The sequence below is a fragment of the Acanthisitta chloris genome, unplaced genomic scaffold, assembly GCF_000695815.1.
Source record: "Acanthisitta chloris isolate BGI_N310 unplaced genomic scaffold, ASM69581v1 scaffold11962, whole genome shotgun sequence".
Taxonomy (NCBI): Eukaryota; Metazoa; Chordata; class Aves; order Passeriformes; family Acanthisittidae; genus Acanthisitta; species Acanthisitta chloris.
In genome coordinates, this window is record NW_008659929.1 from 35,088 (window position 1) to 50,136 (window position 15,049).

Below are 15,049 nucleotides of genomic sequence, written 5' to 3' on the forward strand. Positions count from 1 at the left end.
GCAATATGACAAGAGGCACTGTCTTTCTCTTATGCCCTAACATGCTTGTGTGTTTCTTTCCTAGTTGTTCTGCTGGCAGTGACTTGCTTGATCTTTGCTGTTCGGCTTGGACTAGTCACATGGAGGCACTGTAAGAGACCACTGGAAGCATCAGAAATCCCACACCTGTCAGGCATCGTGGCCTGAGACCTCTGGCATGTTGCAGCAGATACTTGAAAGGGAAAAAAAATAATTGGTCATCTGTTGGTCCTTCCTTTCAGTATCAGTTGCCTGTGCTCTTCTCTCTTATTCTCCATTCCAAAAGCAGATGGCTTGTGTCTGTAAACCTGTCTTGCTCCCATGTTCTCTCGGAGCAGCAACTCACAGCCTCATCATGAATTCCTTCGGTTTTACTCTGGAAAAGTGCAGGAAATTATCCTTCAGCTGAACAGCTCTGTGCACCTTCGTGATGCCTGAGATGTGGCTCTCTGTTCCTGTCTGTGCAAAGAGGGCTGCCAACAGGCACTCAGCAGGCTTGCACACACAGCTGTTCATCTTCTTTCCTTGGGAGCTTATTTTCCTTAAAGTGCAGATCTAAGTGATCTGTCCCTGGGAGTCCAGGTGAGCAATGGGAGATCTGTCATTCCCTTGGCCACTGGTGCTGGATATGCACATGCCCTGGTGCTGCAAGCAAATCTGCAAACAGCAACTGCTCCCTTTCCTGCTTTTCTTCAGCATGACAGGAACAGATACTACAACTTGATATCTACTTTTGCAGTGTCAGCTCTGATGTCTGATATACAAGGGGGAAGGAGGAGTGACTGAAAACTTCTGACACAAAGCTGAGTCCCTGAGCTGTACATAGCTTGCACTAACTGGATGTCTCCTGCTGGAGAATGGTTTGTGGCCACTCTGGAAGGAGGTTAGATGCACAGATGAGATGGTACCTAATCTGGGGTGAAGCTAGATGTTTCAAAGGAAACCTGTTTAAGAAAAAAATATATTTGAACCAGTACAGCGAGTTCATCCTGCATCAGTGCTTTCTCATGTGGCTTTATCACTTCTGACTTGGTATAAGGAAGCCTAAAAGTGTATGGACTGGATTGTCAGACCACTGCCTCTATTTCCTGTGCCTAATCAAGAGCTGGCGGTGCCTCACAGGTGTCTGAAAAGTGTTTCTACATGGCAGGTGCTTTCAGGTGTTGAGCATCTTGCAATACTATTACAGAGCTAAATTGTAAAATAATGTGTGCTATTGTTTACATTCAGCAAAAACCAAATGCAGTGTAATGCAATTCCTTTCATCATTGTGGTGTGTTGTTTTGTTTTCAAATAAATCAGCTAATTCTACCACTCTGCCACTGACTCTGTAAATCATCTAAAGCAACTGTCCTGGCTTCTGCCTCTCTTGTGCCCAGGGTTCTGCAGTGACCCTGGTCCCTTGCTGGGATGCTCATGGATGCAGCTGCTTCCACTGATCATGCCTTTATTAACCTTAGAGGTAAAGACTCGGAGGATGCAGATTCCTATACATGATTTAAACTCATCTGCCCAGCACCCTGTTCATGAAGTTTGTATTTTATAAGCTCTGCCTCCCAAAACCCCACCTAGTAAATTCCCAGCAGCCTGTCCTTAAGCTGCCTTCTTTAATACAGAGGTATTAAACCCACAGGCTGGATTAAGGCGTCCAGGCAAGGTGAGTAGCTGGTGCAAGGCTGTGCAGCAGTTATTGCATAGAGAGCCCTGGAAGGTTTTGCATCCTCCCAAGAAGGAGCATTGCAAACAGATCCTGGACCAGGACAGGTGTACTGCCTTTCCACGGGACATTTAAGAAAGTCTTCAGGAGGTCTCTTGGTGTCTGTACCTCATGTCTGTGTCAGCTAAATTGCTAGAAACAATACCACAGCATACAGTTAATTATCTGGGGAGAGTCAACAGGGCTTCTGTAAAGGAAAGTCATGTTAACAAACCTCTTTGAGTTCCATGAAGGACTCAAAATGCACATTGGTAAGGGTGAACTGTTCTATATTGCCACTGGCTTCTACAGAGGCACGAGTGCTGTCATACAGTGCTCCCATGGGTGATTAAAGCTGAGAAGCAGAGGGGATGTTTCTCCAGGAAAGGAGGTCATTGGTGGCATGTGTCATTAGTCATGGGCTGGATAAGGTAATCTTTAAAAACTAAGGGGTTGTTTGATGACAGACAGTTATTTAGGATGCCAAAGGAGAAGGCAGACTGGGGAATTGCAAAAAGCTCTTATGAAACTGAAAATGGACAGAAGTCATTGCAGGTATGTACCAAAGGTTGCTGTGCTTCACCTTTCTAGTAACATGCTCTTACCTGGCCCCTGCCACTTGGGCACAAGAGCTTGGGGCTATGGATGACATTCCCACTCAAATATTTCCACATCTGGCAGCAGTAGAGCCAAAACATAAAATCATATATCGCGGATGGCTGGAAAGGAGTGAAATTTAGAACCACCTTCTGCCTCCCTAAAGGTACTGTGCACCCTCATCTTGAGGGCTTTGTGCTGTTCTGGTCCTTGCACTCCCAGGCAATTCTTAAGGGTTTGGAGAAGAGCAATGGCATCAAGGAGCGAGATGCTTCCCTGCTCATCCATGAGGAGCAGCTCAGGCAAGGAGAAGTGTGAGCCCTTGTTCTATGGCCACTGTGGTGTGTGTGGCACAGGGCGAGGTACTGCTCTTCACCCTGCTCTCACCAATCCAAAATGAGCTGTGAGGAGAGCCTCAAAGGCCTTTTTCTGAGTGGTGATGAGGTGCTGCATCAGCACCCAGTTAATCTTTGCAGACCTCCCTGTTAGAAAGGCCCTAGTAACTGCCCAGAAATGATAAGGCCCAAGCCCCATTTGGCCACCCACAAGCACATTCCAGGTCCCCAAAACCCTGCCCAAGCCCTACTTGTCCAGAGCAGGGGCAGCCAGAGGTTTTCACAGCTGTCCCAGCACACAAAGCTCCTGCCTGTTTTGGGAAAATTGGCTTTTCTTGCATCTCTGGCAGGAACAGGAGTATAAAAATAATCCACCTGTCCCTTTTTTCAGCTGGTATGGGGGGAAGCAGATGAAAAATAAGCGTAAGCCTTCATCTTCCAGGCTTGGGAAGGGGATAAAGATAGCCTCAAGACTATTTTTAAAGGTTTTTTTTTTTTTTTAAATGCCTTGTTTTCATTTGCTTTTCCAAAACCACTGCTATGCAATTTTGCCCATGAAAGATTTTTCTTTCAGAAGAGCTGCATTTCATAAAGCTGGAAGCCTGCCAAACATTTAGTGAAAATAATCAGTCCAGCCTTTGTTTTCATGAGTGATTAGGGGATCTGGGTGAATTTTACAGGATTTAAAATTTCTTGGAAAACTGGTGGCCTTAAGAACCCAAAGACTGAAAAATTAGTTTAGTTTCTGAAAAGGCAATTCAGGGCAAATGTTCATGTGTCTTGTAGCTGACACAGCCTGAGATGAGACTGAAGTCCCATGGACCTTCTTGCCTCCCCATGGGGCTGGAAGATGGGGCTGGCAAAGCCAGGCCTGATGAGGCTCCTGGTGCATGAAGGTGTACCTTGCTTTCTGATACCAAAAGCTGGGTTTACACTTGTCATCCTCTGAAGAGATTCACTCTGTGGCTAAATGGGGACACAGGAAAAGCAGGGTGACCTGTAAACCAGCCAGTGCTGTGTCCAGAGGTGCTCAGAGATGCCTCCTTCCCACATCTGGGCCCAGCTCCTGCCCAGGTAGCCTCCACCTGAGGATGGCCCATCAGTTGAGCAATATTGGCCCAGATGTTTCTGAAGCTGCAGTACAATTGTTTTCAGCAAAATTTCCTGGGGACAATCTGGTTCGGAAGAATGTTGTATGGGAGATGTGGGGCAGGGAAAAATATGCATTTGAACTGAGAAAGCAAATGTGTTAATTCAAAAGGAATTTTAAAAAAAAAGTGAGGTTATAAGGCTCTCATTAAAGCATCTTACAGAGAAAACCATGCCTCATTTCTTGGGTTAGGACTCAGCTGGCTCCTCTTCAGCCATGGGGAGAGTTGAGGAGATGGATCAGGGCAGGCTTCCCCTTGACACCTTCCCCCAGCAGCAGCTTGCTCTGGTACTGCTCCCCAGACCTTATCCTGCTCACAGTCCCAGAGCACTGCACTCCTCTCATGACACTCTTGGCTACTGAGCTCAGGCAGAGTGCAGGCAGGAGACTGTCCTGCTGGGCTCCCAAAAATTGGAGCACCCGGGCAGAGGAGACGTTACAACCTAGTTTGTTATCGGCTTGATGCTACCCTCAGTACTAATTACTTTACATGAAAGCATCTGTGGAAAGGAATAATAAATAAATAAAGTTGAGCCTGCTGGAGACAAGAGATGTTCAGCCATGATGCAAAGCACCGAAACAGAAAGCAGGATTGCTTTTCATCTGCAATTTGGAGCAGTTTTGCAAACCCATCTCCTGGCTGCAGCCAGGCACAAGGGGCATTAGTGGGAATTAGGACTGTTGCTGAGATATAGGCACAAGTGGCACCAGCCATACTGGCCATCACCACCACTGGCAGGAAAACATGGATGAGGCACACGCTGGTGCCTTGTCACTTCTCACAGCATCTTGTCAGAGAAGTGTTTGCCTTGGAGAGGAAGCACAAAGTAGGCTGGCTCAAAATGTGGCACCACAAACACCTCAAATCCAGCCCTCACTGACTGCGCCTCCATTTCCTTATCTGCTATGCAGGGATGAACAAGACAAACCTCTCTGTGGAGGACTCTGAAGATCTCCAGATAAAAGCACCAAATACATACAAGGATGATTAAAGACATCAGCACCCTTTGCTATGCACACAGTCTAAACACACTCAGGCCGTTCTGGGCTCTTTGAAAAACTGTTAGATGTTTTCCAGCTAAATATTTATTTTATCTGCCAGGACATCCCTGTGTCGGGAGATTAGCTCACTCCGTCAAAGGCATCTCAACAAAGAGTTATGGGCTTGGGCAGGACTTATGCATGGGCTGAACATGTGGGAAAAAATGCTGGAGCAGCCCAAGAGCCTGACCCTGCTCCCAGCAGAGCCAGGACACCAGTCAGAACATGCATTGGCAGTGTGATAGTGCAGTGGGCGTTCCCTGCTGGAAACTTTGACTCAAAACCCTTTAATAGCCGCACAAAGATGCAGTGTTTTCTCCCTTCTCTTTGGAAAGAAAGGGTCTTGAAGGCCTTTGCCCAGGAAACTGGTAAAATATGATGTTTAATCAATCAAGGAGGATTGTTCAGGATGGGACCAATGAGGGTTAGGGAGTGCTGAAAGTAACAGCAACATTAGCTAGTAACTTGGTTTGTCTCAATGCTGTTCTAGTAAAAACCTGAGCTTAAAAAGAAAAGGGCTATTACTGGAAAGTATTTAGCTGAAGGAAGTGACCCATAGCAAGAACTATCTTCATCCAAGGTAAAAAACCCCCACTTTTGTGGTTTTGCCTGTGGTTACTATTGCTTCCCCTGCTGACAATGCATATTTTCCCACCTATTTTCCAGGAACAGAATAAAGGAATATTTTGCTGTGAGATGGTCTCGGGGCAAGAGGAGCATGGGGATTGAGCAGAGGCATCTGAGAGTTGTGTCAGACCAGGATGGGAGCCTGGGTTTCCATGTCCCAATGCCCTTAAGCCCATTAAAAATAGCATGGAAAAGAAAACCTGCATGCTGTTGTGGTTTTGGGCTGTGGTCCCTGCCAAAAATGCAGCCTCCTGGGAGACCTCCTGTGCTTCCCTTCATTCAGAGGGTACCCTTCTCCCTGCAAATATATTTCTGCCCCATCCTACTACCCTTGGCATAAGAAAATTCCCACCAGGCATAGAAACATACTTGGTAAGAAAAGTTCCATCAGACAAAAGCTCATCACAGACACCTTTAAAAAAGACTCAAAATCATAAGGAGCCACCCTCTGCATGCCTGGTATCAAGTCATGGTGGCAGCTCACAGATGAGCACAGCAAAGCCTGCACTTCATGCCTGATATGCCACTCACCTGCAATGGCCAGACTGGATTAGGGCTTAGGGCTACACATATCCTCCACCACCAGTGGAGTAGGTGGAGATGTAGCATGGGGCGTTATTGCCTGATTACTCCTTGATACTCAAGACAGGCCCTACAAACCAGTTATGCTGTGGAGATTTCTACCCTTACACACAAAGCCACTGTTTGGATGCTTCTGATGTCTCCTTGCAAGGACACCACACAATCTGATTTGGGACATTGTATTTGTGTATCTCCTTATGTTATCACTCCATCAGGCACACCATCTATCTGACCTGGAGCTCTGGGCACACTTAACTGAAAGCTGATAGGAAATGATGGGTATATTGTCCACATAACATTAGCCAGGAGAATGTACCCTACTCAAAATAGTAGAAAGAAAAACTGCTGGTGTGGTTTAATAGGATGGATGGAAAACCAGGAAAAACACTGTTGTGGTTCCTCAGACAAGAACATCTCGTTCAGCCAAATGCAAAGGTGTTCCTTGAGGACACTCCTGCAGAGACAAGGAGACAGGGTGATAGCAATAAAGTTGGTGCCTGGCTGGGAAAATGTAAAGGAAGCATTTGATAATTATCACAGCATTACCACAAAACATATGCAGGCAGGGTAGGAATGGAGTCAGGACTACTACAGCATCTGATCCTTTTCCCTTTTCTTCTAGCACTGGCACTGTGTGGAGGAGGGGAAGGAAGCGAGTGGCTGAGAACACTCAGCAGTCCGATGGATGGTCCTGCCCATATTCCAGGCTGGAGGCAGGGAGGATCCTTGCTGCCCTTTGGGAAATTTGGTCTCAGAGCTGCCACCAGACTGAGGTTGTCCCCAGTGCTGGAGCTGTTCCAGCCTGCAGTGGCAGTGGGGACACTGATGTCAGACAGCTGCTGCCTGACTCTGCAGCAAAACCAAGCCCTGCAGAGCCAGCCATGGCTGATTATGGATTTCTCTGCTCTCTGCAGCAAGTTTTTGAGTGCAATATCAGCTGCATGTTATCAGGTTGTACAGGGAGAAGATGAAATAAAGCAGCCATCCCCAAAATGTCCATGGTACTGTAGTTAGTGCTGCTGAGCTGTACTGGTGACCCAGCTCGGATGCTCATGTCCATGTTCCTATGTGGGATGCCAGCCCTGCTGATGACCCCATTTTCTGCCTGAAAACCCATCCCCAGAGCTTCCCCTGAGGGTACAAACCAGGCAGAGATGTTGACTGATTACAAATGTGCACTTCTTAAGCAGTCAGGAATTGCAACCAAGGCCTTAGGGTGTGTGCCACAAGCATCACTCCACAGAGCCTGTGTTAAAATCTGGCCAAGTTTTAATCTACTGGCAGAATATCGAGGGCAAGCTGCACATAGACATCCTCTGACAAGTGCAGGGAGCTTGCTGCAGTCAGTCGAGATGATTTGAATTGGCATGAGGGTGCAGTGAGATGGGGATTTTTTCAATATTAATGAACCCTTATATGTTTAATGTCTTTTAAATGGGAGGAAGTGAGCGGCATGAGGCGTCTTGGGGCTGGCTCAAAGCAGCCCTCATGCTACATGAAACTCAAGTGCTTGAGAGATGAATTTTAGTCCCACTTAAAACCTCCAGTGTTAAGTTAAAAAGTGCTTTCCTCCCACCCACCTTGGGGAACTGGGTGTTGCTGGGATGGGCGACAACACCTTCATCAGCTCAGCTGATCAGATGGGGCTATCTGATGCCCAAGGGCAGGGAAAGAACTCACAGCAAGACTTGGACCTGGAGCTGACATAAAGAGAATCTACCCCAGGAAAGCCCTAGAGCATTTCTAGGATGAGACCCACTTGTGGTGTTTCCCGTGACATTGCCGTTGACATGTAGTGCAGAGAAGCCCATGGAGGAAAAGGATCTTCCACTTCTCCCTCTCTTCCTCTGATGCTGTTCAGATGCAGAAGTGGTGGAGTCTCTCAAAAGATGTAAGGCTTGGCAGAAGGGGTTGGAATAGCCTCCTAAAGGCTGTTTCCTCATTACTCATCTCCTCACACCCCTCTGTAAACCTCTTGATCTTCAAGCATCTCTCAAAAAGTATCAATGTCGGGCAAGGCTGGAACAGCTGCCAGCACACTTGCCATCCACAATGTTGGAATGATGATGGTCAGGGAAATTACTCCAACTCAGCTGGTGAAACAAGTATGGTTTTGTTTCCTTTTCCCTCAGGAAAAGAAGCTCTTTTCCTCAACTTTAATGGACTCTCCTGTCTTTCAACACTGATTAATCACAAAGCAAAGCAATGCTGGGTCTTCATGTTCTGGAACAGCACTTGCTGCTGGTGGTTGATGCAAGCAGCATCTTCAGCAGACATCAATGCTTTTTAGATCAGCTCTGCAACAGATCCCAGGATCTGTTCTGGGTTGAACCTGGTAGCTGGACAAGGCTAGGTGACATTACAGTCTGTAATTCTGACTGTGGTTCCCAAGCTTAGTTTGCTCTCCTCTATGTGTCCAAGAAATTAGTTTCTAAGAGGTCTGAATGGTGCCAAGGCTTGAAGGGACTACATGGAGACCTTGGTCAGCCCAGGAAAAATTTGGGACCTCTTGCCTCAGAAGAAAGACCTACCTGAAACCTTGCAAAAACAACCCCATTTCCCTGTGGGCAGCAGTGTCTGCATAAGATCTGGCTTGAGATGCCTTTAAGGCTAGGCTTAATTATTTTGTTACACTGAAATTATACTAATGAATTTTGGAAGGGTGGTGGTGCCCAAAATGCCACATCTGAGAAGAGGACCAGCTTCTGACTCTTGCAAAGCCAATGTCCTTGCTCAAGCTTTCTCAGGCAGGGTGTGTAGAGAAATAAAGAGCTGCTTGAAAGCTCTTGACGTCTTGTCAAAGGAGACTGTCTTAGGCTGTGTGTGCTGAAAGTACCCAAGGCACAGAGGACAAGTATCTCTGGAGGTTTCATGCTGCAAAACTGGCTTTCAGGAAAGACTTGTTGTTAGGCAATGTTTTCTGTCTTCACCACTGGAGTTTGGACAGGCTTCAAAAAGAGCAACAAATGCAAAAATGTTGCCTTATGTGTTGGAGGCTTCAAGATGAGACACCCTGCCTCGGCAAAAAAAATCTGGACGTGACAACCAGGCAAGAAAACTCCTCATTTAAACCTTGCAAATCCTTTTTCCACCTGAAAAAGCTGTTGCTGGGTAGCTCTCTTGCATGGTCAGAAATCTTCTCCACTTCCATGCTGGACATAAACACATGACATATTCCCTATGAAAGGGTGATAAACACTCTCTAAGTGTGTTTATCTGTTAGCTGACAGGCTCCACTTAACAGCTTAGTTTGCTGAGTTCTAAAGAGGCATCCTCCCTCCCAGTGCACTGGTCGGCTTGCCAGGCTGATGCCAGGAGGGTGCTGAAGTGTGTCTTGTTCTCCACAGAGGCAGAACCTCTCACTCAGCCTACCTAGTACTTCTCTCTGCAGCTCCACAATCTCTGGCTGAGGTAGCATTTTATTTGAGAGGACAACCTGCCCAAGCCCATGGCTTCGGCTGCAGGAGGGAAGGCTGACTGGGTCTGGCACTTGGGTTTTGAAAGGAGGAGACACAAGGGCTGTGATCTCTTGCTGTGCCCAGAGGTGCTGAAGCCCCCAGGACATTTTGGACGCAGCTGCCCACAAACCATGTACCCTCATGCATGACTGGAGAGGGGGAAAGTGTCCTCTTTCAGCTCAGTCCTGGTCAGGCCAAGTTTGGGCATCCTCTGCCAGGATGCAATTCCTCTGTGAAGGACAAATCCGTGCAAACAAGGACCTTCCAGGCAGGGGGCAAATGACTTTTGCTCCATCTGCTCAACCTCCTCTTCCTCAACGCATTTTCCATTGCATTTTAACACAACCCGACGGACGGCTACCTCTTCAAACCCCACTGCCACTGCTCAGGGTGCTTTGCCTCTGCGGAAATACCTCCTGAAGAGCCATTTCCCCTCCCACTTTAGGCTGAAACTGGAAATGCAGCGCAGGAGAAACGGGCTCCGACTGCAAAAGGGATTTCGTGGGAGGGTGTACAGCACCATCTAGTGAAGACTAGCGAGGAGACCATCAGCCAGCTTGGGAGACACCGGGTTGGGACCAGCTCTGTCCTGGAATCATAGAATCACGGAATTATTTAGGTTAGCCATTTCCCCTCCCACTTTAGGCTGAAACTGGAAATGCAGCGCAGGAGAAACGGGCTCCGACTGCAAAAGGGATTTCGTGGGAGGGTGTACAGCACCATCTAGTGAAGACTAGCGAGGAGACCATCAGCCAGCTTGGGAGACACCGGGTTGGGACCAGCTCTGTCCTGGAATCATAGAATCACGGAATTATTTAGGTTGGAAAAGACAAGACCGGCCACCACCGCCAAGCCCACCACAGATCTGTGTCCCTAAGCATCACTTCTACACATTTTGTGAACACTTCCAGGGATGGTGATTCCACCAGTATCCTGGGCAGCCTGTTCTGATGCCTGGCCACCCTTTCAGTGAAGAATATTGTTAGTAAGACATTACTTTCCCTTCATAAAACTATTCTGGCTTTGACTGTAGGTGCTCACACCCTTCAACAGGCACTGAGCAGGGATCCTGCTTGTCTTCTCCCAGTGTTTGCATGGGGGAGTAATAGTCTCAGTAGCAGAACAGTTGTAAATCAGAAGGGAGTGAAACTTCTTGTGGTGCTTCTTTTTCCAGCTTTCTCCTGTCCCTCCCAGAGTGAACAGGACAGCTGGGACTTGTAAGAAGACAAGGAACAAAAGTTTTGCTTATCTTTCAAATGGACATTGTTCCCTCTGGCTCTGCCATAGTTGAGCAGAACCCTTTGTAAAAGGGCCTGAGGAGAATTTCAGGTTCCCTACAGCTTCATGTGATTGGATCTCTAATTGTTTTGTTCTATGAAACCTTAAAAGCATCCAAACTCTCTTTCCCAGTGGTCTTTTTGTTGTGTGACCTCTCTCTATCTGTGACTCTAGCCTGAGCAGCTGGAGAGCCAAGATCCCCTCACAAAGGCTATGAGATGCTACACACCTGCCTACCTGGCCCTGCAGCTGCTCTAATTAAAACCTTAAGGATGAGTTAACATGCCTCTTTCTTTTTTTATGGATGTGTTTGAAGTGCCTTGTTGCTTTGGGCAATCTGTGCTGTAATTAAGTTATTAGCCAGGAAACTTAAGCTTTACAACCACCCTTTATGACAAAACATCTCAGAGGGCTGTCAAGCAGGTTTATTAGAAAGTGAAAACACTTTTTGATGCAAGAGCAGTCATAGATGTCTGAGGACAAGCCAGTAACAGCAAACCACTTCCACCAACCCCATCCAGGAGCAGTCTGTCCTGTGATAAGCTGCACTGCAGATTCCTGCTCATTCAAAGAAGCACAGCACCACTCTGATGAGAAGTTTATCCTGGTCCTTGAAACTGGGATCTTCATGGTGGGATGTGTTTCCTGATAGTAGACTCTGCTCTGTGTTCTGCTGCCCATCTAAGCTGAACTCACCCAGAGGTGCAGGCCAGTTGCCTTTAAGTAACTTCTGGTTATAGTCCTGCTGCTCTCACCTCAGGACATGGCACTCAGACTGAAATCACAAAGGCTTCTTTAGTTGTCCTTGCTGCTTCTTGCATGGGTTTCACCTTTCATCAGGTGGGTACAAACCAGAGGTCCCGCAGGAGGTGCTGGATCAAGTGGTATTCCAAATTAAATAGCCAGGGCAGGCCTTGTGTGTGCATGCATATAATAAAAGCATGGGCATGGACAATTTCTTCCATTAATATCAATGTGTGTACTGTTGTCTAATTGCACATGGAACAGAAAAAGTCACTTGAGCTGCAAAGCCATCTGTGTTCATCCTGGCACAGGCCATCCTATCTCTTCTGCCACCCCTTTGTCATCCTCCCGCCACTCTGGACCTTGGGTCCATCCATCCCCAGAAGACACCCTGGCATCCCTAGGCCATGTATCTGAGCAGCCACTAGGTGAATTGTGTACAGCAATGGATGCTCCCTAGTACCACTGGAGTAGTTTTCCCTACCAGCTGGGCACTGCCCATGGTAGCTTCCCCATCCTTGTGCCTCCCTCCTCCTCCTCAGATACTTGCAACATCAAAGCCCTGAATTCTCCACTCCTCCTTTCTCAGGAGATCTGGTTTAGCCATTGATGAAGGATTTACACTGTGATAGGAGGCTCACTGCTGCCTGTAGGAATAAGTCCCATGGATATTAACCATATCAAGATCAAGGTCCTGCTGGTTTGCCTCCTTCAGCCTGGCTGGATCTTCCTTCCTTTTCTGCCCATTCCTTTATTCATTTACAAGTCCTGTGAAGTCCCAATGCAACATCTGATTTCCATCCAGTTGGACAGTAAACTTACATTTTTCTCACGCTCTCTGTGCTCTTGTGCTTTGGGTCTCTGCCAGGCACTCCACATCTTTAACTTGCCTTTTTTTTCCTTTCAGACCAAGTTGCCCTGGCCCTCCCTCCCTTCTTTCCTCCCAGCCTTTAAAGGAAGTAAAATATAAAAGGTCACCAAGAAGAGCCAGACTCCTTCCAGGACTCCCTAGGGATGAACCCACTTTCCCTCCTTCCATGCCAAGTAGCCTGGAGATGCTTTCCTGCAGTCCTGGTGATGGCAGTTGCTCAACTCTCTGCTCCAAAAGTGGGAAATGTAGCACGTAATGACAATAGAAGGGGCTGCTCTCCCTATCCCTTCCATTTTGCTAAGAGCTCTGCCATCACTTGGTCACAAGTAGTTGCCCCCAGTCAATGCCAGATACATTGCACGTTATTTCTGCTTCCCAAAATTCTGGGGAACTGCTCTTATTTTGTGGGAGGCAAGTGGATGTTCCTCTTCCCACAGTGCTGCAGACAGTGGTGCTCTGCTCCTTGCCCACTTCCAGCCATCATGGAAAGCAGAGGGAATGCAAATACATACCCTTGAAGCCCCTTCCTTCCCCACAGCCCTGTGCCTTTTCTCTTTCTGCTCTGTTGGCAGCAGGGTGAGAAGGAGAGAGGAGCACATCCTGGTTTCACCCTCCCCAATCCTCTTTCTTCCCAGGACATTGTCACTCTGACACCCATCTGTCCAGCTATGGATACAGGGAGGACACAGATTCTGACCCAAGCACCAAAGTGGTGGCCCCAGTAATCCAAACTCTGGGATAGTAGAAACTAATACTGGTTGTAATGCCTTGCACCTCTCTGAAGGCAGCAGAGACCAAGGCAATTTCACCAAAACAGCCCCAAACCAACCAACCACAGGAGCACCCACCACTCCCACTAACTGCTATTGCTCGAAAGAACCACACATACATTGGGACTGGGGCACTGCTAATGATCCACACTGGATTGTAGCACCATGATGGCTTTCTTCTGCATGGAGACAGCCTTGAAACAGAGCAAATCTAAAGTCCTGTTGAAAATATGTTTCCATATCAGATGTTTTCTGGGCTAGTAGGGCTGTACATTCCCTTGTTACATACAAGCATGTGTGTGGAAAATTGCTTTTGTGCAAAAACTTGGTTTGATCCCAGTAAGATTTCCTCTTTTTTGGCTTCTTCCATAGGAAGCAAAGACCCTGAGGTCAAAAGGTCTCCCTGTTTTACGTAGAGGAAGTCTTATGGCAGCACAGATAAACAGCCTTGCCATCCAGATTCAATTGATCTTTCTAGGAAACAAATACTGATTTTTAAATTGCATCATGAATTTAATCAGAAATAGGAATCTTTACGTACGTAGTCAAATGCTAAGGCTGCCCTCAAGTTCTTATTAAGGACATGATGAATCTCACTGGTCAGTAATTACTCAGGGCAAAGACTGCTCAGCCCTTTAGGCTGGACATTTTCTGCACATGCTCCTGAAGATAGCTGTTTTAAGGTAATTGCAGAAATATCTGTTGTGTTATAAAACAGCAATAGATGCACTTGAATTTTCTTTTACACTGGACTAGTTGGTTTCCATATCCCAGAGGGTGACAGAAATCTGCTGAGACAGCAATAAGTGCATTTTGATCCAATTAAAAAGCATAATTTTCTCATTTCCCTATTTCACAAAGCACTTACCTCTTCTCCTTCCCCGGAGCTGTGCCCTGATGTCTGGGACAGATTTGTGGCAGGCCAGCCTCTTCTTCCCCGGAGCTGTGCCCTCATGTCTGGGACAGATTTGTGGCAGGCCACCATGGCACCCTTGCCCCAGTCACTGTCTTGGCCAGCCTTGCTCCAGTGAACAGGCTGCTCTCAACTTATTTTTTGCTTTTAGGCAAAATTACAAAGGCAGCAAGTTTCATCCCATTCCTAAGTCTCATCCACCAATACCTCCTGGTGGCAGATGGGACTCTCATGAAAGCCTTTCAGGAAATGTTGTCAGACTTGCGTGTGATGGTCAAAGAAGAGTTTAGGACTCTTGCACCTGACTCATTTCTTTCCCCTCTCCCTCATGAATCATTTTTACTTCCTTTTGCCGCAGTGCACGAAATTAGTGTGGGCTGAGCTTTCTGCAGGCAGCTGGGCACTCAAGCATTTGCACTGAAATTGGTGGGATCTCGGTGCCTATCTGGGTGTCTACATCCTGCACAGCACATAGGGCCATACCTGTGGTGTCATTTGGTGTCATCTAATTTAACACATTCCTGAGGGAACCTTTTGGCTGTGTCCTGTGGCGACTGAGGGCAAAGGCAGCATGGCAGAGGAACATTCCAAACAGGCAGGTCAGAGCAAGGCACTGGTGCAGCTTTGAGGTGCCAGAGCATCATGGCTTAATAATGTCTCTGCTTAATTACTAGGATGCTTTAGAGAGAGGAGGCTGTCCCTTCACCTCTTTTGCCTGTTATCCTCCTTTTGTGAACATTTGTGGAGCCTAGACAGGGCTGGAACCACATGTACAGCTTCCCTCATTTTTAGCTGCCTGGCTGAAAGCCGTGAGTGCTCCATGACTCATCCTGTTCCCTTATATAGGAAGAAACTTCCATTTATTTCTTCCTTCTGTGATATCTTCTTCATATAAAATGTGTCCTACTGGAATGTGCCAAATCCCTCTTTCAGGGTACTTGACACATGGGGCATCCCTCAAGCTCACTC

The 15,049-nt window shown here is 47.2% G+C and overlaps 1 protein-coding gene across 1 annotated transcript in view; it reads left to right on the forward strand.

Annotated features, from left to right (window-relative positions):
- Positions 1 to 186, forward strand: part of LOC103797393 — a 6,183-nt gene extending 5,997 nt beyond the window's left edge. Inside the window, exon 7 of the mRNA XM_009069610.1 lies at positions 65 to 186. Coding sequence (XP_009067858.1) covers positions 65 to 186 — 122 coding nt within the window. The remainder of the gene's footprint in view (positions 1 to 64) is intronic.
- Positions 187 to 15,049: the final 14,863 nt, after the last annotated feature.